The 22,769-nt window shown below is 39.5% G+C and overlaps 2 protein-coding genes across 2 annotated transcripts; both read right to left on the bottom strand.

Moving 5' to 3' along the window:
- On the bottom strand, positions 1,904-8,013 carry LOC109719764. Its single transcript, XM_020246576.1, has 5 exons — positions 7,213-8,013; positions 6,749-6,807; positions 4,890-6,671; positions 3,087-3,228; positions 1,904-3,004 (listed from the first exon to the last, which is right to left on the bottom strand). Exons 1-5 carry the CDS (start codon positions 7,319-7,321, stop codon positions 2,352-2,354), a joined length of 2,745 nt encoding a protein of 914 aa, XP_020102165.1. The 5' UTR covers positions 7,322-8,013; the 3' UTR covers positions 1,904-2,351.
- LOC109719293 (mediator of RNA polymerase II transcription subunit 33A-like) lies at positions 11,511-22,033 on the bottom strand. Its single transcript, XM_020245867.1, has 12 exons — positions 21,849-22,033; positions 19,803-19,913; positions 18,733-19,080; positions 17,388-17,698; positions 17,210-17,301; positions 16,761-17,112; positions 16,417-16,627; positions 15,846-15,960; positions 15,504-15,665; positions 14,710-15,388; positions 13,896-14,102; positions 11,511-12,924 (listed from the first exon to the last, which is right to left on the bottom strand). The coding sequence occupies exons 1-12, from the start codon at positions 22,031-22,033 to the stop codon at positions 11,810-11,812; spliced, it is 3,888 nt and encodes a 1,295-aa protein (XP_020101456.1). The 3' UTR covers positions 11,511-11,809.

Below are 22,769 nucleotides of genomic sequence, written 5' to 3'. Positions count from 1 at the left end.
AGCACTAACGGACTTTAACTAGTGGAGGGTATGTATAATAATTTTTTATATATTGGAGGGTATTTATGATATTATCAATTTTAGAAGGGTATTGATGAAATTAATGGTTTCCATAAGAGCATCTATGAAATTATCCCAAATTTATAAATTTACAAAAATGACCCTTATCCTGCCACGCAAGCACCACGTCAGCGCAACGGGAGCGGGGCTAGGGCCAGAGTGTTTAAATTGAACACGGTGAATGGTTCACCGTGTCCAGAGTGTTATTCATGCCCTTGGTCTTGCAGCGGGTCGGAGAGAGCCTGGGGCAGAGGGAGAGAGAACCCTGGGGGTAATACATGAGACACGGAAAACCATTCACCGTGTCTTAGACACGGTGAATGGTTCACCGTGTTCAACTTAAACATCCTGACCCCAGCCCCGCCCACACGGCGCTTGCGTGATAGGACCAGGACCATTTTTACGAATTGAATTTTGACAGAATGATTTTTGAAATAAAATTTTTCCAGGCAGCTAAATGCAAAAAAAGCCCTTTCTTTTCCCTTCTTGGGTTAATTGCAGGACAAAAAATTGTGCAGGGACTAAACTCCAATTGTTCTTTTGAAACGGCTGGTTAAAAAAATTAATTTTTTTTTATTTTTTTTTCAGATTTCTTAAAAAAACTATTATTTTTATTTTTTGATTTTTTTAAAACGAAAAAATAATTAAGTCTTCCCAAAAAAAAAGTCTTTTTTTTGGGGACCAAATGGGTAGAAATTAAAAAAATTAAAATAATTCTTTGATAATTTTTTAGGTTCTGAATTTAATGTCAAATTAATTTTCAAACTATTTATCATGTTAACCATCTCATATTGCTCGATGAGATTGGTCAAATAAGTAAATATATCAATAACTTAATTGAAAACATCCCAATATCATGTATGTCATCATATTAATAATTCATTAGAAAAATATTTTTGAGAGATTCATATTAAATTTGACCAGATTTAATGAATTCGATACGTCACTCGCAGAGAAACATGTGTTAATATCAATTATTTCCTAGAAAGATGCTATATTTAATAAACAATGATGTAAAAAAAAATATTAAATTTTTTTTTTTGAATGTGTTCATCTACTCACAAACATTATGATGTTCATGTTCATGTTCATGGCATTGTTGTTGGACATTACAATAGACCACTAGTGAAGAGAAAACACATGAGACACATCCATTTGAGCAAAATTTGGATCTAATACTACACATAGAAGAAGCACAAAAGATTCAAACTCTTTGATTTTAGGACCATTAATTAACATGAACTGGTGTGGACCGAAAACATTTCGAGCAAAAAAACAACATGTTGTAGTAAAAAAAAAAAAAAACTTAACAAAGCAACTTGAATCTTTAAAACATTGCTACTCCCACAACAATTTACTTGAATATTTAAACACACTTGTTGCGATGCACCGAAAAAGTAGTTAGAATCATGCAAATGTCCTATATATATGGATTCATGTAGATACAAGTTGATGCACATGACATGTTAAGATGAAAAAGATGTACACATAAATACAAAACCCTGAAACAAGGTTTACTTACTTGTATATCCCTGCAGCATCTGGCGAAAAACATGTGCCCTTCGGAAACTTATTTGTCGCATATAAACCCTGGGAAACTATTTTGAAGGAAAATAAAAACAACTTCCTCCAATTAAGTTGGATGAACTACTGAAACATAGTGGTATTTTTGTAAGAAGCTGCATAATTGAGGGTTATATGTGAAATTTGGCGAGGATACATATGTAAAAAGCTCTCCCTCATACCCCTCCCCACGGCCCAAAAACATTTCAGATAAAATTTTATTCAACAGGGGAGAATTTGCAAGGTTCCGAAAAGCACATTAATACAACAAAAGCTCAGATTAGACACAAGTTAATTCACTAATACTGTGTGAGCAAGAAATATTGCTATGATACTCGACGAAGCAATTAATTCCCCCAAAAGCAGAGAATTTAGATTAAATACATCAGACGGAGGAAGACATTTACAGATTCAAGCACAAAAGGTTTGAGTCATGGACTTTCAGAAACCCATATAAACTAATATGTCTCTGAAAGGCTTCCTTAAATTAGGGTTTACTCTCCACCGGAAGCTTTCTCGTTCTTTTAGTTTTCTTTTTTTTTTTTTTTTTTTGACTTTCACCGAAAAGGTAAAACAGTTCAAGGTTGATGTAATGCTCGGTCAACCTCAAAGAACACATAGCTAAATGAATGAACTAGAAAAAGGAAAAAGGTTAAACTGGAGAAAGCAATGTGTAAATATACAATACAGCTAAATAACTTACAGTTGACTGGGAGGAAGGGCAGCTATTATGGGGCTTCAATATCAAAATCAGCAACAACTTCATCGACCAACGAACTTAATATCTCGCTCTCGATCTCTATACCCAATTCAAATGATTCGGTTTCAAAGTCGACCCACCTCCCCAATTGGCTACTCATGTCTCTCTCGACAAGTTCATCGACCATCCACTCCCCCATGCTGTCCCAAGCTGAAATCTCTCTATAGACTTCTTCGGCCAAATTCGTAAGTAAAAATGCCACCCCTTTAGCCCAGAGCCGATACCCCGCATGGAAATAATAGCAAAGTTTCACACCCAAACATTCATTAATGCAACCAAATAACATCTTCCTTCTCATTCCGAAGTCCACGGATACTCCGTTTGCTTCTAACTCCTCAAAAAGAAGGGGGTCAAGAATTCCGCCGGCTTGCTCCAATTTGTAAGAGAGGATGATGTCAAAAGAGATGGCGTTAGCTCTCAACATCTGTCGCACAAACTCCAGTTCTGCATTCCAATAATCTGTGCGGCACGTGCTACCTGTTTCTGATGCAGGCATTCCGAGGGTAGTTGCTGAAAATGATGAAATGGGTGACTCGGGTAAATCTATCTCAGTTTCCACCTCTGGAACTTCGTTGGAGAAATAAGAACTACGAACTTGGGCGGAAGAAGAAATCTTGCATTCTGAAAAGAACCATAAGATTTCGTGATAAGGCTATGAAACCGAATGATTAGGTAATTTTGTGCTACTGCATCTTTTAATTACCTTTTGAGCTCTCCCAGCTCTCTGAAGAGATGCAGCTTTCATTTGAAAAAGAGGCTTCAAAGATGGAACGGGGATTCGAATGTAGATTCCCAGGTTCCTTATGGTCCTCGCGGTTGCTGCTGTGATCCCTCCTTGCAGTTTGCTGGGAAAGGTAATGCCAGGTAAAGTTATACCCTAGATGAAAATTATTAACTTATCCGTAAATTTGGTGAAAATGTACTAAACAGGAAAGATCCAAATGAAACTAGACTCAAACTCTCAAGGTATTAATTTCATGACTGTATCCGATCACAGTGCTCAAAACGTATTCTTTAGTACCCCTTTTCATTCTGAGCTCAAAACGGTATTTTCCTACGATGGAGGCTGCACTATGCCCCCAATATACTCCTAACTGCATTTTTTTTTTTCTTCTTCCTGTGCAATAATTGACCTTCATATGTATATAACAGCAACCATACTGTTCAGGTGACTCCAAATGAAACTACTTTATGAGAGAAAATTGAACATTTACTTAGGCAAGCAGTTTAAATAATTTGTCACCATGATTATTTAAACATCTTTTCACTTTTTGTTTTTATGATAATTTTCATCCTACATTCCAATTTCAGTCGGGTTAGCAGAAAATGCCTAAGTCAAACAAATGCATTGTTATGGAAACTGAGACGAGTATGCAAGAGAGTTTGTAGTATACATGCGACTGATTACAGTTCTTCAGATATTCATCAATATTTATTCAAGTCAAATTATAGAGCAAACAATAAATCGTGTTCCGTAGCTTTGTTTCAAGCGCACTCTTTATCATGGTGTTTTATGTGGTCTCAATCCAAATTCCAAAGTATCTCATTGGGTCACAAGCATGGTATTCTCTACCGATATTCTTTATCTCTGCTACTTCCGTATTCCTAATAAGAAAACTCATACATCCCAATATATTCATCTCCGCGACATACAAGTCTTGAACAGAGTCTTTGATTGCCCAACATTTTGATTAATGAAGTTTTCCATTCATTCCCCAAATACATCCTGCAATCAATATCACGTGTCATGAAACTTTAAGCCCACAGTGCCTTTTTTCTTTATCACTCCCCTCTTGAACCTTACAGAGACCAAGTTGCTATGATCGACATTGACACGCAGCATGCGCCAGACACCAACTCTGATGACTGTCCATCAAACTCCATTCATAATTTACCAGCCAGAAAGAGGTAGCACTAGAAACTAATACGTTCCACCATATCAACATAAATGCCAACCTATACAATTTGATGAAGCTGATCCCACTTCGACCATTGAACGTGCATCCGCAACAATGTTTTAGCCTTATGACAAGAAAATCTTACCTCATCTATGCTATATATATGACTAATTGAAAGGAACTAACTACTAATGTAAAGTTCATACCCTCGGTAAAACATCAACAGATGGATATCCAACAAAGTATACAGGAAGAATTTAGAACACTTTTATAATTTTGTGTGTCTAATTAACAACGGACGTTAATTATGTGTCAAATTAACAACAAAGTATATAGGAAGAATTTAGAAAATTTTTATAATTTAGCTTTCGATTAGTTAACTTAAAATAGCATTAGAAGTTCTACTGGTATGGAACAAATGATTCACCAAAAAAAATTAAGAGAATGCACACAGAAACTGATCATTAACATCTACAGCTATTATGTTTTCTTAAAAATGCAACAATAAGCATAGGCAGCCATAGTTTTGGAAAATAAAAGTTCCTCAAAAAAAGGAAATAAAGATGATGATAATAATAATAATAATAATAATAATAACTAACACAAACCTGCACGTCATGCCGCATACTGCACACCTCATCATTAGCTAATAGGATGCCCGTTTCATCATTACCAACTAATTCATCCTGACAAGACCCTAACGACTCCCTTTCATGTACAACAGGTGCAGCACCAGAGGTTTCACAAGCAGTTGCTGTCTCTGGTAAAGCTGGTGGAAAATCTAGTGCGAGACCACCCTTGGAAGATTTACAATAGGGTGACTCGGCTCTCGATGTTAATTCCCTCAGCTTCTGCTCCAAAAGGATACCCAGAAAATCACCATCTATCACATTCGATCGGCTATTCAATAAATTCTTGTTATCCGAATCTAAGCCACTGCTTTGGCAAGCAGTAACAGTAGAGTATCCATTCTTTATGTCATATTTTCCCACCTCATGAGAGGGGAACAATGAACGGGATAATGATTTGTTCATTGGTGACGTGAATGTGAAAGATACAACATCGATAGCATTCTTTCTCTTATCCTCACTCAATCTTGACCGTTCATCTATCACAACATTATGCTGAATATGCTTTTCAATTCTGCTCACTGAAATGTTCTCTGCCACTTTTTTTGTTTGAGAGGTGTTTGTATCACTCGATATCAACCTTTCCTTTTCAAGCTTACTTGGACCTGAACCATCCTTTCTATAACCAACTGTTGTGCTCGCTGAAGGTTTATTTACAGCCCGGACCTTCCGAGAAGCGGCTTCTCCGGAAAGAGCTTTTTCGGCCTGCTTTTTTGCAACAGATGACTTTGAAGTTGACTTATCTCTATTTACCGCACCGTTTTGCTTGCTGTTGTTTTGCCTGAGCACACTAGAAGCTTTGCTTGCTGTTCTTTTCTGATTACTGTTCCTTTGATTGTTCGGTTCACTTCTTACCGGTCCATTCAGCTTACATTCATCAAAGTCCTTCCGAATTAAAACTTTTCTACTGGAATTGCCTGAACCTTCCCTTCTTTGGACATTCAACCTAGATTGAACCTCGAGTGTCCTTGATTTTCTGACGCCTTTCGAACCAGATGGATCAGTTCTTAGTATGGACGAAGGCCTATCAACAGTACTTTCTTCTGAATCACTTAAACTCCTGCTTTTCAAAGGTTTTCCTTTAAGAGAACCAGCCGAAGAAGACCCAACAAGTCGCCTTTGCGCTTCTTGAAGTCTTGATGTTCTTTGTGCGGATGTAATGGTCTCCCTCGAATCAGAAACTCGTAAAGGACTTAAATATATCCCAGAAGCCCGAACTTTACACGCATCGGTGCTGCTCTGAAGTCGAGGTTCAATTCTCTGCGCTGCAACTTCCATTATATGAGCTGCATCTCTAGTAGATGTGACCGCAGGGCTTCTTATTGGTGATAATGACTTATAATGGGGAATCGCAATAGCCTTGGAAGATTGCAGAGGCAAGGCTTCCATTCCAAACCTCTCTATCGGACTACTTGGCATCTTTTCCGACCACATCTCCATCAGTTTCCCAGGGTAGGCTTTAGTTCCCTTAATAACACAAACATGACTAAGACGATCATTGATGTAAATTCCATGACCAATGTGCCGATCAGCATTCTCTCGAAGATTACTCATCGAATCATGCAAATCATACAAAGGCGTGGAGTAGGGTTCAGAAACACCTCTTTTAGGCATAGAATCCAAACCCATAAGCCTCGCCACTACTCCCAAGGGTCGTACTCCATTCCCTTCTTCATCGGTCACCGAAGATGAACAGCTGTAATCGCTGCTTCCGCTGCTTCCCTTAACACTCGATACTCCTACAATCTCATCCTCATCAACCTGTCAACGTACCATACAAAAAGTGATTCAGCAAAGAAGAACGCTAATCAATTCAATCCAAAAGCATTAAAACCCACCAAACGCGGGAGCGAGCTCGCAACACTATCGACCATTTCCTTCCCCTTTTCTTCTTTCTCTGCAATGAGTGCAAAGTTTCAACATTTCTTCTGACAAAAAGATCTAAAAACTAGGTAAAATTGTATAGACCTTACCTGAGCAAAAAATTTTGATAAAAATTTCTCAAAAAAAATTTGTCGAGAACTAAAATTTTTGTTAGACAAAATTACAGAACATTTCATCAAATAGCAGAATATTCTATTAGGCTACAATAAATTCTGTCCAAAAGAAGTGAAAAGCACCATTAGCTTTTGATGCAGGGGTACTTAAATCAAACATATTGTAACATCAGATATTAAAATCATAAGTTTTAAAGTTGAGTGCACTTTCCAAAATGCGGCATAGTACAAGTAAGGTGCACGCATGTTTACCAATAAGCTAAATAAAGGGATAGCGATCGGAATTTTAGATCGAGGAGAGTTACCGGACGAGGATTCGGCATTGGAGGAGAACAACCTCTTCCGCGACTTCTTGCTCCACTCAAACCAATTGAAGAAGCCATTACCCTTAGAAACAGCTTTCTCTACACCCATTTCTCCTCAACAGGATCACAAAACACTCATATCCACCCCCAAAAACCCTTTTTTTTCACAAATATAAACTAAACCCCTTTTTTCACAAATATAGACTAATTGAAGAAGGTCATATCCATCACCAAAAACCCATTTTTTCACAAACATAAACTAATTGAAGAAGCCATTACCCGTAGAAACAGGTTTCTCTCACCAATTTCTCTCCAACAGGATCACAAAACACTCATATCCACCACCAAACAACCCACATTTTTCACAAATACAATAACGAAGCCACTAATCGCACGGATTTGGCGAGAAATCACCTCACCGCATTAAATCCCACGGGTCAACGTCTCGGGATTCAAGCCGAGAGCAACTGAAGAACGCGAGGCGCGATTCACTCAGAACCCGCGTCGGATCGAGCAATGCCGGGGTCGAATTGTTGCGAGAACCCTAATTTTTGCACAGATCGGTGGGGAGACGGAGAAATCGACGGGGGGACGAGAACTTACAGGGTGAAGTGAGATCCCGACGTAGGAGGCGACGTGGGATTCGCATTGGTGTTGGGGTTGGGGGTAGGATTAAGGTTAAGGTTAGGGTTAGGGTTTGGATGGAGAAGGAGAGGAGGAGGAGGAGGAGGAGGAAGAAGAAGCCATTAATGGCGCGACTCGTTCCAAAATAGCTTCACCGACATAATGGAGAGGTGAAATTTTGCACGGAGTCCCCTCCACTATAGGTAATTTGTACAAACTTCCTGTACCAGTGTACCTAAATTTGTGGGTAAACTTTAATTTGACCCCTATGGTTTAGATAATTTTTATTTTGACACCCTATGGAAAGTTACACTTTACTACTATTCTATTTGTTAATATATTTTTATTCCTAAAAATATAAAAATAAGTATTTTCGTGTGTTTTGAAGTTTTATAATATCATCTATTTGAAAATTTTGATAAAGTTTAGGGGCCTCCGGTTGCCAAATTTAAAAGCTATTTGAGGACTTTTTTCGGAAATAACCCTCTGAAATTTTGTAATTGGCAAAATAATCCTCTGAAAATTTTATTTGTAAAACTAACCCTCCTTTCGCCACGTCGGTGCCAGGTCGGATTTTTCTCGTAAAGACGGTGAATCGTTCACCGTCTATGCGCATTCCTCATGAAGACGGTAGATGGTTCACCGCCTTCATGAGACGGTGAACTATTCACCGTCTTTAGAGTGAATACATCACCGTCTTTAGAGCGAATACAACCCCCTTTGGAATTACTGTGCCCTCGATAAGACGGTAAACAGTTCACCGTCTTACTTAAGACGGTACACACCCCTCAACTTCGGCCAGGACAACACCCCCCAACTTTGGCCAAGTCCTGGAGACATAAAACACAGATAAGACGGTGAACTGTTTACCGTCTTATTTGTGCTGCAGTAAAGACGGTGAACTATTCACCGTCTTTATTGGCAACCCCCTAGGAGTGGGCCAAGGTAAGGCGGTGAATCGTTCACCGTCTCCCATATTGTTTTATGAAGACGGTGAACAATTCACCGTCTTATCTAGGTATACCCGAAGCCCCAACACCTCTCCCTCACTCTTCGCTCTCTTTCTCTCTTAACTCTCTGTCTCTCTCTCCCTCTCTGCCCATCCGCACCCCGCCAGTCGCCGCCGCCCAAGCCGACGTCACCGCGGGTCGCTGTCGACCCACCGAGCCTTCCCCGGTGCCACAGCAACCCACATTGCAAGTAATATTCTATCTTAGCAATTTTCTAGGTTTAAACCTAGTTTAACCTTATTTAATCTAGTTTAACTAGTATAAACCCTAAACCCTAAACTCCCTAAACTAGTTTAACTAGTATAAACCCTAAACCCTAAACCTAGTTTAAACTAGTTTAAACTAAACCCTAAACCTAGTTTAAACTAGTGTAAACTAAACCCTAAACCTTAAACCCTAAACCTAGTTTAAAGTAACCCCAAACCTAGTTTAAACTAGTTTAAACAAGTTTAAACTAAACCTTAAACCCTTAAACCTAGTTTATACTAGTTTAAACTAAACCCTAAACCCTTAAACCTAGTTTAAACTAGGTTTAGTGTTTAGGGTTTAGACCTAGTTAAAGGTATACCCATATTGTATATGCAATTTATGGTTTCCATTGGTGCAAATCCTTTCATCTAGATTTGTAATAAGAAGCAATTCCCCATTGGTAGCAAATGGTTATCCATTAAGCGGAGGAAAGAGTATCATAAGAAGCAAAAAGGTTATGCTCCGCTTCTTGAAAGAACGGACTAACAGGGTCAGCTACCTAGCCAACTTTCATAATTAAATGCCATCACTGTATGGATTACTCTTTGTGTGAAAAGAGCTATTACTGTAGATAGGTAGAGCCAAAGAGTGTGAATTATACAAGTTAACAATAACATTTGATTAAACGAAAGAAGAGGCTCCGGTGTATAGGGAGGACCTCACTGTTTAAGAGGTAACCAAAGAAACGATGGAACCCACTATTTTTTTAATCGTTCTAATTTCTTATTTCCAATGAAATAACTGGCTTTTAAACTATATTTACCCAGTTTTAACCTAGTTTTTTACTTTTAAACTTGTCTAAACTATGTTTAAACCTAATTTACCAAGTTTTAACCTAGTAACACTCCCTTTATTTTCTTGTTGCAAATTTTCTATCATTTAGTTATCATTTCACTTAGGTTTAGTTTTCGCTGATGAGAACATGGAGAATGTCTTATCTGTGTTTTAGCCCCTCTCTCGAGGACTTGGCGAAATTAGGCTGGGTGGAGTTTTACACTGAAGACGGTATCTCTCGAGGACTTGGCGAAATTAGGCTGGGTGGAGTTCTACACTGAAGACGGTAAATTTGCTCAGATAAGGCGGTAAACCATTGACCGTCTTAAGGGCTAAAAGGGCTAAAGATAGTGAACAATTTACCGTCTTAAGTAAGACGGTGAACGATTCACCGTCTTATCTATGCCCCCAGCTGTCGGGGGGATTTGCTGATAAGGCGGTGAATGGTTTACGCCTAGATAAGGCGGTAAACGACTTACCGTCTTTCTTAAAGAGGTAAACGAGTCACCGTCTTCTCCGCGGCGAATTGCTGAGAAGGCGGTGATACGCGGGGAATTGCTGAGAAGACGGTGGAGGTTCCACGCCTAGAGAAGACGGTGAACTACTTACCGTCTTCAAGATTAAGTAAAGACGGTGAACAAGTCACCGTCTTATTTGGGCGGGGGCAACACTGAGAAGGCGGCGAATGGTGTACGCCTAGATAAGGCGGTAGACGATTCACCGCCTTTGTTAAGACGGTAAACGAGTCACCGTCTTCTCGTCGAATTGCGGCGAAGGCGCTGATACGCGGGAAATTACTGAGAAGGCGGTGAAGAGTCCACGCCTAGAGAAGACGGTGAACCATTTACCGTCTTCAAGTTCGTAAAGACGGTGAACGAGTCACCGTCTTTATGAGAAATGCTGAGGTGGCGGCTGAGGTGGCGAGAGGAGGGTTAGTTTCACAAATAAAATTTTCAGAGGGTTATTTTGCCAATTACAAAATTTCAGAGGGTTATTTTCGAAAAAAGTCCCTATTTGAAGGTACACATTTTTCCCAAAAATATATTAACAAAATTTTAGATGAAATAATTATTTTGAAAGATAATTTAGTTGTGACTAAATCAGTGATAAATAAAGAGAGTTTCTCAATTGTAATTAATTGTCAGGTCTAGGGCAGTCAACGGGTTGGATTCAACGCAAACTTTCAAAAACCCGAACCCGAATCCGATTATCAAATTCAAAACTCGAATCCGAACCCAACGAATTTTAAAAATCTATATTCAAATCCGAACGCAAGGTTTTAAATGCCTGTCGGCACGAACCGTATCCACCGTGCCGTGCCGTACCGTGCCAACAAGATACCGATACGATACAGACTCCGTACCAATGACACAGCACAAAACCCTCTATTCTTTAAATTAGTAAGTAATTTCCTCAATAAAGTTCAAAAAATATGATAAAAAGACATAATAAATAGTTAAAATATTTTGTTACTAAAGAAAATAAATATTTCATGCTATTATATGTCAGCACACAAGAATTTTTTTGATCGGCACGCATCAGCATGACTCGACACGCACCGTGCCGTATCGTGTCAGCATGTTTCCGGCACAACCCCATGCCACGGCACTTAAATCCTTGCCCGAGCGCAACCAAAAATCGGAAACCCAAATCCTGTGAAGCTACTATGGATCAATTACATGTATTTTCCAGCATATATATACAGGCCATTAGTGCTACAGCGAAAAGCAGGATTATGGAAAGTACAAATACACAAGTTTTTATGTACATATAGGCCAAAGAAACAAGAAGTTTATAATCAGCCTTAGCATTAGTAGAAGATTTGCACTACAAAAACCAGTGATTAATGGTCGAGATTTGTGTCGGCGGGTCTGACAATTCGCAAAGGTGTCAGGAAACATGATCGCGGAAGCACACGGGAACTCTTGACAGCAGCATCTTCATTCGCCGGCCAAAATCAGTTCAGCAGCAGTCCCCATCGCCTCGACTCCGCCCCTCCGCAGCAGCGCGAGCGCCAGCTCGTCCTCGTTCCATCGCCTCAGCCCTCTACTCAACCGCTTCAGCCCGTCCAAGCCCACCTCGAGCACCCAGCTCGGCGCGCACTCCACCACCAACCCCAAGAACCCCGAAACGTAGGCGCGCCACAAGGCCCAGTCGCACCCGAGAGTGATCTTCCCGTCCAGAGCACTCGCAAGGAACTCGAAGTGCGATTGCACGACCCTCGGCCTCCGCTTCGACACCGGCGTAGAGTCGATTCCCCATGCGAACATCCCGGAGAGCACGGCAAAGTACGCCAGTGCGTAACCCCCAAGCATGTAAACTATCGGCCCGCTCCCTCCTTCCTGATCCAAATCGTGCACCGAGAGGAACCACGAAGGGAGCATCTCTTGGATCAGGGACTGGACCACCCTGGAACCCCCTGACAACCACACGAACGTCGCGCCGAGCGCGGCCGCCACCTTGACCCGCGTCATGGCGGCGGCGAGAGAGACCTGCTCGTATCTCATCCCATGCTTTGTCCTCTTCAACCTGTCCGACCTTTCTTTGGACACAGTCGTCTCCGCGATCTCTTTGACCGATAGCATCAAAAGCGAGAGAATTTCTTCGGCTAGAATGGAGACGTCCTTGATGCAACGATATATCCGGAGATAGAGGATTCCGGGAGCAACCGGGGTGAGGCCTCCAGAGAAATGAGAGCCGAAACCATGGCCTAGAAGGCTGCCGACGCCTCCATTGCCGGATATTGATGAAGTACCAGACAGCCCAACCGTGGCAGAAAAACAGCTCCTTAGGAGCTGCACTACTGCATCATTGTTGTGGTGGAAGACGGTGCGCGAGGCGGAGAAAACGAGGAAATCGCTCCACCGCTTAACCTTTTGGGTCCACAAGGCCGCAACTATTGGCATGCTAGGCCATGGACAACTTGCTGCGAGGTTCTCCAGTGCCGGACCAGCAAGGTTGAGGAAGCGCTCGGAGGCCTTATCGAGCTTATAAGTGATTGTGAGGCTAACAAAGGCAGCTAAGGGCAACGGAAGTGTCGCTGGAAAGCTTCCTCCTGCAATTCCAACCAAAGCTTTAACCCATTAGATCATGGAACTTACTTTCGACTGCACAAGTAGTCCGATCTGGATAAGTTAATCCATATTAGCGTAGAGAACAACATTAACATTGACTATCCATGGTGTGTAGGTACCAAAATGAAAAGTTAAAAATATGTATAGATCCTGTCAACTATAGGCCATTTTGAAATAGGCCCTCTCTTTTTCTTTCTCTTTTTCTTTTTCTTTTTTTTGATTGAAACCCCCTTAACTTTAATTCTTTTGATTCAAGTTATTTAAATCAATTATATTGACAATTTTGCTAATTCTTAGTGGTTTTGTTAAATGTAACTAATTTTGAATGCGCTCCAGCAAATGAACCTCTGGATTCCATAAACCATTATAAAATGAAAAGAGTCAATGAAACCGCAGGTTTTAACAAACCTTCAATTCCGTATAGGAAAATAACTCAAATCGAAAGAATCAAAAGATAAGGGTTCTCCATCAAAAGAAAAAAAAAAGAAAGTTGAGCCGACCATTTCAGCACGACCAACAGTTGAGGGGGGTAACGGTGAATTTTTTCTTTTTTTTTAAAGGCTAAATTACATAAAACCCCCTGTCAAAACCCGATTTTTCACTTTTTCCCCCTGTCATTTAAAAACCTACACTTTGCCCCCTTGTAAAATAAAAAATGTTCACTTCGCCCCTTGCTGTTAGTAAGCCGTTAGGGTTCCGTTTATAGAATATTATTATATATTTTTTATGCCAAAAATACCCTCAGCCTTCTCTCCTGTGAACATGGTGAGGGGCAAAATGGTCATTTTATCATCACAGTTAACACCGTACCCCCTGTAAACATTTTTCATTTTACAAGAGGGCATAGTGTAGGTTTTTAAATGACAGAGGGGGAAGTGAAAAATCGGGTTTTGACAGGGGGTTTTTATGATTTAGCCCTTTTAAAAAAAAAAAAAAGATGAAAGAGAAGCACCTGCAACAAGGCTTGGAACATCAACACCCGTGGCGGCCACAATTTTCTTGATCTGCTCTTCCACGATGGATAGATTTGCAGCAGGACTAGGCCAGTCACTTCCGTTCATGAAAGCAGGTTTCCAAACACCGCGAGTAACCTCAGCTGAAAAGTAGCTTACGATGGTCGCCAAAGAAGCAGGAAGGAAATCAGCGAGATCCTTGAGGCCTAAAAACAAGATAGAAGCAAGTAGTCAGATACTTGGCACCTGTTTGGCCATGCTGCTGCTTATGCATTCAATTGCAGTCACTTCGAGGAGGGCATGTGGGAAACTAAAAAGTCTAGAGCTTCTTCAACGCCGAGTAGTAGAAATGAGATTCTGAGCATCAAAAGCAGAAGCTCAAATTTGATGTTTTTGCTTCTGCTGCAGAAAGTTGTTAACGATATTATATTAACCGAGTACTTACAAAAGTGCCACTCAAAATGCAATTGATCAAACAACACTACGCCCAACAGCAGGCCAAAAAGGCTCTTAATCCTTAATCGAGTTCTGATCTTCCACAATGAACGAATCATTTTAAGTCACAACCACACAAGACCAAAATATAAACCAACTATCATTCTAGTCCAATTTTGTGGTTCATCTTACAAACACTAAGAATCCCTATGCAGCGACTAATCAAAAAAGCTCAAGGATTCATTTCTAATAGAAACTGTCGCCAAAAAGCATTCACAGAGAAATTCCTGCCGAAGTTGGTAGAAAAAAATAAATAGTTGGTCGGTGTAACCATAATGAGGGGTCTATGTTCAGCTTTCTAAAGTGCGTTTCACAAACCTGTGGCTAATTCGCGTGGAAATAATCTTCCATGGGAACAAGCAGCAAGAGCAGCATCGACCACAAAAGGTACAGCTTCCAAAATGTCCCAAGCAGGTAAATTAGGCCTGACACAAGTATCATCACTTCCAGCACCAGAAGAAGTACTCAAGCTACTGCTCCCAGATAGTACAGGACCCACCGACTGATTGCCTCCTTTGTTGATTTTCCTGAACATCATGCGCAGAAGACCATCCACGTTTTGATGAACTGGAGTTCCATGAACGAGTCCAGAAAGAGTCGACGCCAAACAAGCTTGATGCTGCCGATACCAATGTTTCAACTTTGGGAAGGAGTCCATGAATATAGGATGCGGGGATGGCAAGCTCGTATCGGTCGACATAGCTTTGTGTCCAGCTTGGTTTTTGGCTGGTTTACAAGGAGATAGCACCCGGGCATTACGCAGGAGTAAAAGGTACTCTGGAGTAAGTTGTGACCCAACGGGAGCACCATCTCCCAGTATACAGTATTCAAGTGGTGGATGGTTAAATTTCCAGAGCCTCAAAAGAAGTATAAATGCGTTTGAGAAGACTGCGTGAGCAGTGATTTCTTCCCCCGTTGCAAGCGTCCTTGAGACACTCGGAAAGCAAGACCCAAAAACTTCGCATATTGCCATAAGTGCAGCTGCTAGTGCTGGAACCTAACAACCATTGGCATAAATATTATGAGAATTTAAAGTAACTACAAGGAAATAGCAGACATCAACAAGAGATGAAAAATAAAATAAGGGGAAAACAATTACACCCTAAGAGTACCAGGCCATGGAATGAGAAGACTTGAACACAGTCTACAGACGATATTCCAGTAAGAAGAACATTAAGCATAGGACCATGATTTATCAAATGGCTGTCGCTTCCAGTATAATCGGGAGGAACAGGAGGTGAAAGCAGCTTGACAACCAAGCGAACTGTATGTTCCTACAATTCAGTGGAATAGCCGACAGACTTAGAGAGCAAGAGCTAAAAGAGTTGAAACACGGTTAAAAAAAAAAAATACTAAGTTTTCTGGGTCTTGTAAATTGACATCCACGCTAGAAATATCAGATAAGATGAATAGGAAAAGCAATGGCTATGCATGAGAACTGACATATTAGCAACCTGAATGTTCCATCCACGTAACAAAGAGGCTCCACATAGAACAGTGGCGGCAGAAACTTTGTCATCGTCTGATCCATTGATTGCGATTTCGAATATCTTCTCAAGTTCTGCTAAGCTTCCATCAAATGCATGAGCTTAGTTTAGTAGTTTATCACAGGAACTTTATACAAAGATTCTACCCAGAATGAACACATAAACAAAGAGTCGAAGATCAAGGTTTCATCAATAGTGAGAAATTTTTTTTTCTAGCGGCAGCACAACAATTATTCTGAATTACTTTCAGTCAGAACATTCTATTTCTACCAAAATAATGTTATATATCAATGGCACCATTGCATCAGTAAGTATGCAGTTTACTGAATTGCATACGCAAACTTAACTCATACTGAGAAAACATTTGCAGAGCGACAGTCGACATATATAAAGACTGTCAGTCGACATATATAAAGACTGTCATTTGGTCAACACAACGGAAATATACTATCGTATTTCTTTTTTTTATCATCTCAAAAAGTATCATGATCGCAAAATATGAAATAAGGTATTTTGAAAGGTATTAAGTTCAACACACCTAGCAGCAGGATTTGACACCAAAGAATTAACCATCGACTGGCTTAAAGGAGCACCCTTCATAAAAGAAGACCAACCGGGAAGTTGGGAAGAAATGGAATGAGGTATTTGGTTGATGCGTCCAGCGATGTAGCCTGGCCAAAAATAAGCTGATGTATCCAACAGATTTCTTGAGATACAAGCCTCGACAATCAAATGACGCAGATTTCCAGCTGGAAAAGAAACCACGAAGTCGATACGATGTTTCAATGAGGAGAATCCAAATAAAACAATCTAGGATGTCAAATAGCCATGAGAATTATGCAAGTCGAAACAAACTATCAGTAGATGGAAGGTAAAACTTACGACAGTTCAATGCCTTGTCGTTTATATTAATGTTCTCCGTGTAGCCACCACCAACATTGATGCCTGAAACAAACATCAAAGCTTTGGCAGCAGCCTGATTAGCTGCGGATATGATAGATGGAGGGGGAGCCAGCAAGCTTTCGTAGTCACCAAGAGTTTGTAAGCTGGACACCAAATCCTTGCAGCGCTTCCCTCCTGCTGCTTTGTCTTTCAACTGGCTGTCGACTTCCATTCCATCAACCAGAGCTTCATCTTCCTCAATGATATCGGCAATTGAAAGTGTTGTAATAGAAAGCAGCATGGATAATCGTGCGTCGAGGCGGGGCACAGGACCCTCATGAGGATCTCTTTCCTATGTTCAACAGAAAAAATACATTAATCATTCACTCTGAAACAAGACAGAACATGCTAGTGCTTTCCATAATGAACTGGGGAAGCAAAAGACTCACCCTCTGTACAAGCCGAAGAGAAGCCATCCAAAGGGCCAGGAAAGCATCATGCCAGGTGGACCCATTAACTGCCTGAAGAGTCATGACTAAACCTGCAGCAGACGTTTTAACTAGTAAACAGTTTTCATAAAATGCTCCATGCAGTAAGATGTCATCTCTCATGTATGGAAATCTATACCACTTAGAAGTTCAATGGAATTTGTCGCAGCAACGGAGCCATCTATGCAGTCTTCCAGGTAGAGATCGATGGGAATCCAAAGAGCAGAAGGACTAGCACCAAGACAATATCCGCCAAGAGTGCGGGAACCAAAGGAAATAAGACTACGAACTTCTAGTTTTCGATTTTGTTTGCATTCTTTGCCCAAAATGTTCCAATCGCCTGCAATCAACCGCTGAAATAATTGAACAGATACTGTTGAATTCCGCAACGCTGATGACTTTGTGGCAAGCAGGTGTAAGCGGCTGGCAAAGGATCCCCACTGAGAAGGCCTGAAAAATTAACGAAGTATAATGTGAATGACCCTTACATATTTGCACACTGATTCAACAATCAGATTTCTCACTAAGCTCAAAGTTTTAATCCAAATGTATGTGCAAACTTCAAAATTACAGCTCATTTAGCACAGCTTCAGTTTTGTCTTGTTTTATTTTTACCTTAGAAGGCGCCATTGTGCTTACTGTTTGTTTTGATAATATTGGAGACATGCTATATAATATATATGCACGAAAAAATGCTTATAATTCCCGTCATGACGAAAGAGTCAAAAGAAAAAAGACAGGACAGGAAAGTGAATTTTTCACTTTGGGCATTTTTATATTCTTGAGTTGAGACAGGAAATAAAACAAGTTCTCTAATACAAGTGGTTTCGGGTGTTGGGCACCATTGTTGAGCATCCCCTTAGACAGTGCATCATTTAATTAAGAAAATTGCATCAAAGTCAATTAAGTTTTCCATCAATAGAAGCACAAATTTGAAGAATTCAAAGAAAACAAACCAAACAACATATGGATCCTTATATCGGCATGTATATTTGTACACAATTAAGATTGCAAATTTCAATTCAGGTAACTAACAGAATCTTTGCCCTGGTCTAGAAGTAAATTTACATATCTAGCTCTAATCAACTAAAGGATGGGAACCAACCGAAGAAAGAATGTTCCAGTATCAATAAACAGATAACAAGCAAATAGTCCAAGAAACTAGCTCGGGAAAGGATTCTAATCTGTAGACAGCTTTCTTGTGTAAGTCATATTTTGAGAAGGAATACCAATGTCATAATCTAACAAAGAAACTCTACATGGACTCCCCACATTGCAAGCGGTCGCCTGCAATTATTGTCATGGCAATTTCTTGTTTTACATTGTTGAGTATCAGCTTGATTCTACTAGACCACTTACAAAATGCAAATGGAAATAAGATCACTCACTACATGAATAGTATAACAAAAAGGTAAGATCTACTAAATGGTAATAAAATGGCAAGATAAGTGTGCCAAGTGTACATAAAGTAAACAAGTTCATACATGTTTTCACGTGCCAAGCAAAGAAGCCTAGAAATTACTTTGTGCCGCAGGAAATGCCCAATGATTTCAACAGAAATCTTAGTGTTCATCTTATGTAGCTTCTCACTATGTTCGACCCTTGGTTCATTACTGATTCGCTCTCCAATTATGCTCACATCTTGTGGCTTAGTTGGCCACTTAGCCTTCTTCTCTGGGGTCAATTCCAGCAAATCTTCATCGTCCAATGCGGCATCAAGCAACTGCCATAATGTGCAAGTGACATATGCGACAATGAAGACCCCTGGTTCATATGCTTGAAAGCCAAATATTTTGGAAAGTTGGAGATTGTCATCTACTAACATCATTGTCCTGCATAAAAATAAGAATGCAATGGTTAGCTCCATTGCATAAGAATACCTAAAGGGGCAGTTCTTTTGTATTGACTAGTAATAAATTCAGTTAATGATTTTTACGCTGGTAAATTATTAGAAATCTAACAAACTTACTACAGAAACTGCTTAACTCCTCACAAGATTTGAAATTTCAAATGCGCTCAGTCCTTGATGGAATGCTTACTACCCTGGAGGATATCTTATGGTTTGTAGACCAGAACTTTCAATGCAAACAAATTTGAAGATTCAAAGTTGTTTTCACCACAAAAAGTTGAGCATTAAACCAATCAAATTACCAAACTTCAATAAAACATTAATGGCCTGAACTAAACTTGCTTACAGAAAGTGGTAATGTCGACGCAACTAGAACAAGTAGAAAAAATAGGTCAGTTGATAGTGATAAATAGATTATCTTGATTCCTAAGAAGAAAAAGAAGACGAGAACTAGATTACAAGAAAGATAGGTAAGCATGGCAACTAATGAAATCCTACTTAGTCCATGGAAAACTGTTCAACATTTTCTCAGCAATATGGCATACAGTGACGAATGCATCTTTAATCACGAAAACAGATATAAAAACTGTCTGTAATATGAACATGTGCAATCATTCAGTGAGCAGAAAAGTAACCCAAAATAATAATAATAATAAATCTTACATACAATAAATCATTAGAGCAATTGTCAACAAAGAAGCTCACCGTTTAAAATTTGGTCCTTTGATCTGAGATACAAAAGAAAATCCGTGTCTCCGCAAGAGTTCCATGTAAAGCCTATATGCTGTTGGTTTGAGGCGCCGACTTGGAATTACCCTACAAAAGAATCAATAGTTCATTCAATACTGAACTTGTAAAATTTGACATTACAAAACTTTACAAATTCTATAAACTTGGATTACTATTGCGAAGCCTCACTAGTAGCAGAAAAGAATTTGTACTTTGAATACATGTTAACTGTTAACTCAAGTATATTTGATTTGGATAATACTATATTTGCACATTGCACAGCACTATTAACTATCGTATTGCCTTTTTTTTTTCTTTAAACCTTCCAATAAAGGTTCCTTTTGGAAAGAATCCGAATTTTTCAGGCCAGGTTCCATTCAAGTTACTAAGAAAATATGGTCAGACATTAGTTGAATCTATTCAGATTTTGACTAGACTAGTGGTGGTGGGTTTTGTTTCAGATAAGATAAATACAAGGACCTGTTCGGAATTGTGCATGAAATCACTCTGTATTGTGCAGTAGAAAAAGTAAAGGCCTGTTTAGCGCCACTTTTACTTCTACTTTCAGTAGTAGCAAGATATAGTCTCGATAAAGAGCTTCAGCTGTTGTAGGAAGTAGAAATGAAAAGGCAGCAGCTTTAATTTAATGCTTTTGATTTTGCTACAGAAAGAATCTTTCGAGACTACTTTAACATAGCCTCTTCTCCTAATAGCACTAAGGCTCAATTATGCTTCTCGTAGGTTGCGGCATTATTTAATAAAGTGTTTTTTCAGTAGGGCTTTGGAGAAAGCGCGGTACTAAAATCTCTCCAACTGTTTCTCCCTACAGTAGAATCAAACACTCCTAATAAAAACCATATTTTTCATAAAACAAAAGTAGAACGGGGGCCAAATAGGTTCTTAGAATCTCAATCCTTCTTTCCCTAATAGCAACAGCAGCAGCAGCAGCAACAAACTTTTAGATTTATCAAATACTATTAAAAATAACCATTGCTTCCGACAGAAAAAGCAAAAGCAGAGCCAAACAAGCGCTAACGACCCGTTTGGTACTAAGAGCCGCCTAACACTACTAGAGTGAAAGGAGTTGGGGGAGAGTCCCCCTTTTTTTATCGAAATTATATCTTTTAACTGACTCATTATGACATGCGAAACGTGATATCAGTATCTCGCTTATGCTTCATTAAAAAGGATTAAGAAAAGAAGAGACGAGAGAACAACTTTCTCTCTTTCTCTACTTACTCGAGAAAAAAATGAAATCGACATCATAGAAGTCATTTCTCTCTATTTCTCTCTATTTCTCCCTATTTCTCTTCCACATTACGATGCGAACGAGAGAAAATAATTTTCTTTCCCAACTTTCTCTCATTATTTTTAAAATAAAAAGAATATTTCTTATCGCGCTTTTTAGCATCACGCAACACACTCAATCCACAATCCCAACTTTTTTCTCCTCTCTTTTTTTCTCTCTCGTCCAATCGAAGTGTTAATTATGAAAATAAATAGAATATTTTTCAAGAAGTAAGCTACTATACTATTAATAATACAAAGTCATCGATTTTATTAGATTTTCGGCTCTTGGATGAAGAGATATGCCGTTAGAATAATAGTAGTCTCCCAGAGCTGAGCGGACGGATGGTTGAATAGTATGATCTAACGGATAAAAATGACTAAAGCGATAGATCTAATGATGAAAAACTTAATAGTACCAAGTGCTTAGTGCTACGGATAGCATAGTAGTCGTCGTACTCTGCCCGCAATTCCAAATGAAAATAAAGTGTTAGTTACGAAAATAAACATAATATTTTTTCAATTGCACTTTTCCAAATTGTATCTAATGCACTCTGCACGCAATCCCAAACAAAAACAAGGCGTTACTCACGAAAAATAAACAGAATATTTTTCCATCATACTTTTTTTCGCAATTCCAAACAAATCCTGAGAAAGCGAGAATTATACAAGAAGGAGAGGGGATATAGAGTAAAAAGAAAAGAGAGAGAGAGAGAGAGAGAGAGAGAGAGAGACCTGGTGGAGAGGAGGGAGAGGAGGAGGAGGGGGGAGGCGAGGGCCGAGGAGAGGGCGCGCTCGGCGTACTTCCACGCGAGGGGGTTCGCGGCGTTGGCGCCGGCGCCGCGGCCGAGGTGCGCGGCCTCCTCCTGCGCCGCCTTCGTCTCCTCCGCCGCCGCCGCCCCCCACGCCGCCGCCGCCATACTCCGCCGCCGCGGTCGCGCCGCTCCGCTCCGCTCGCTTGGGGAGCGCTCCTTTTGAGATAGTGAGAGATGGGGTTTTAAAAAGAATAATAATAATATTAATAAGAATAACAATTTAAAAAGGTCAAGGGCGAGTGGAAAATTGTACGGCGATCCCTCCACTATAGACGAATTTGAAATAGGTTCTTTTGTTTTTTGTTTGGGGCCATCTTATGTGTACACCTAAAAAATAAGCATAAATTTTGAAAGAAAAATTAAAATTATACAAAAAAAGTAGTACATAACTCAAGTAGGTCACATCCACTATTTATATACTTTGAGATTCGTGCTTATTTATACGATGGACGACAGATATGGATATAATCGTTTCACCTTAAAAACTATCCCTACTAAATTTTTATCCTTTCGTATCTAAGGGCAAATATTTTCACATTAATCTTATAATTTTTTTTTTCAATACTAAAAATTTTAAAAAATATATAAACTTTTGGATAGATGGATGTGAGATTTATATTTCTACTTTTTAATGTATAAGTGACATTTTATTTATTTTCTCAGTAAAAATGTATGAACTTAATAAAAAAAATTGCATTGCATATTTGAATTAAGACACTTAAAATAAATTATATATTTTTAACTTTTACTTTTTGGGTCATTATTAATAAATTATTATAAATTTTTCAAACTAAATATTAACTAGACACTTTATGGTCTAGCCCACTTTTTTATTAATAAT

The sequence above is a fragment of the Ananas comosus genome, linkage group 13, assembly GCF_001540865.1.
Source record: "Ananas comosus cultivar F153 linkage group 13, ASM154086v1, whole genome shotgun sequence".
Classification (NCBI taxonomy): Eukaryota; Viridiplantae; Streptophyta; class Magnoliopsida; order Poales; family Bromeliaceae; genus Ananas; species Ananas comosus.
The sequence above is the reverse complement of the archived record's forward strand: the minus strand, read 5'-3'. Positions and strand labels throughout refer to the sequence as shown.

Coding starts and splice junctions, on each gene's coding strand:
- LOC109719764 (XM_020246576.1), bottom strand. CDS start 7,321: ATGGGTGTAGAGAAAGCTGTTTCTAAGGGTAATGGCTTCTTCAATTGG. Junction 6,672..6,748: donor CGAGCTCGCTCCCGCGTTTG/GTGGGTTTTAAT, acceptor GTACGTTGACAG/GTTGATGAGGATGAGATTGT. Junction 3,229..4,889: donor GTATGCGGCATGACGTGCAG/GTTTGTGTTAGT, acceptor TACCTTTCCCAG/CAAACTGCAAGGAGGGATCA.
- LOC109719293 (XM_020245867.1), bottom strand. CDS start 22,033: ATGGCGGCGGCGGCGTGGGGGGCGGCGGCGGCGGAGGAGACGAAGGCG. Junction 15,389..15,503: donor TCTTCTCATTCCATGGCCTG/GTACTCTTAGGG, acceptor AATGGTTGTTAG/GTTCCAGCACTAGCAGCTGC. Junction 12,925..13,895: donor TGTTCCAAGCCTTGTTGCAG/GTGCTTCTCTTT, acceptor TTGGAATTGCAG/GAGGAAGCTTTCCAGCGACA.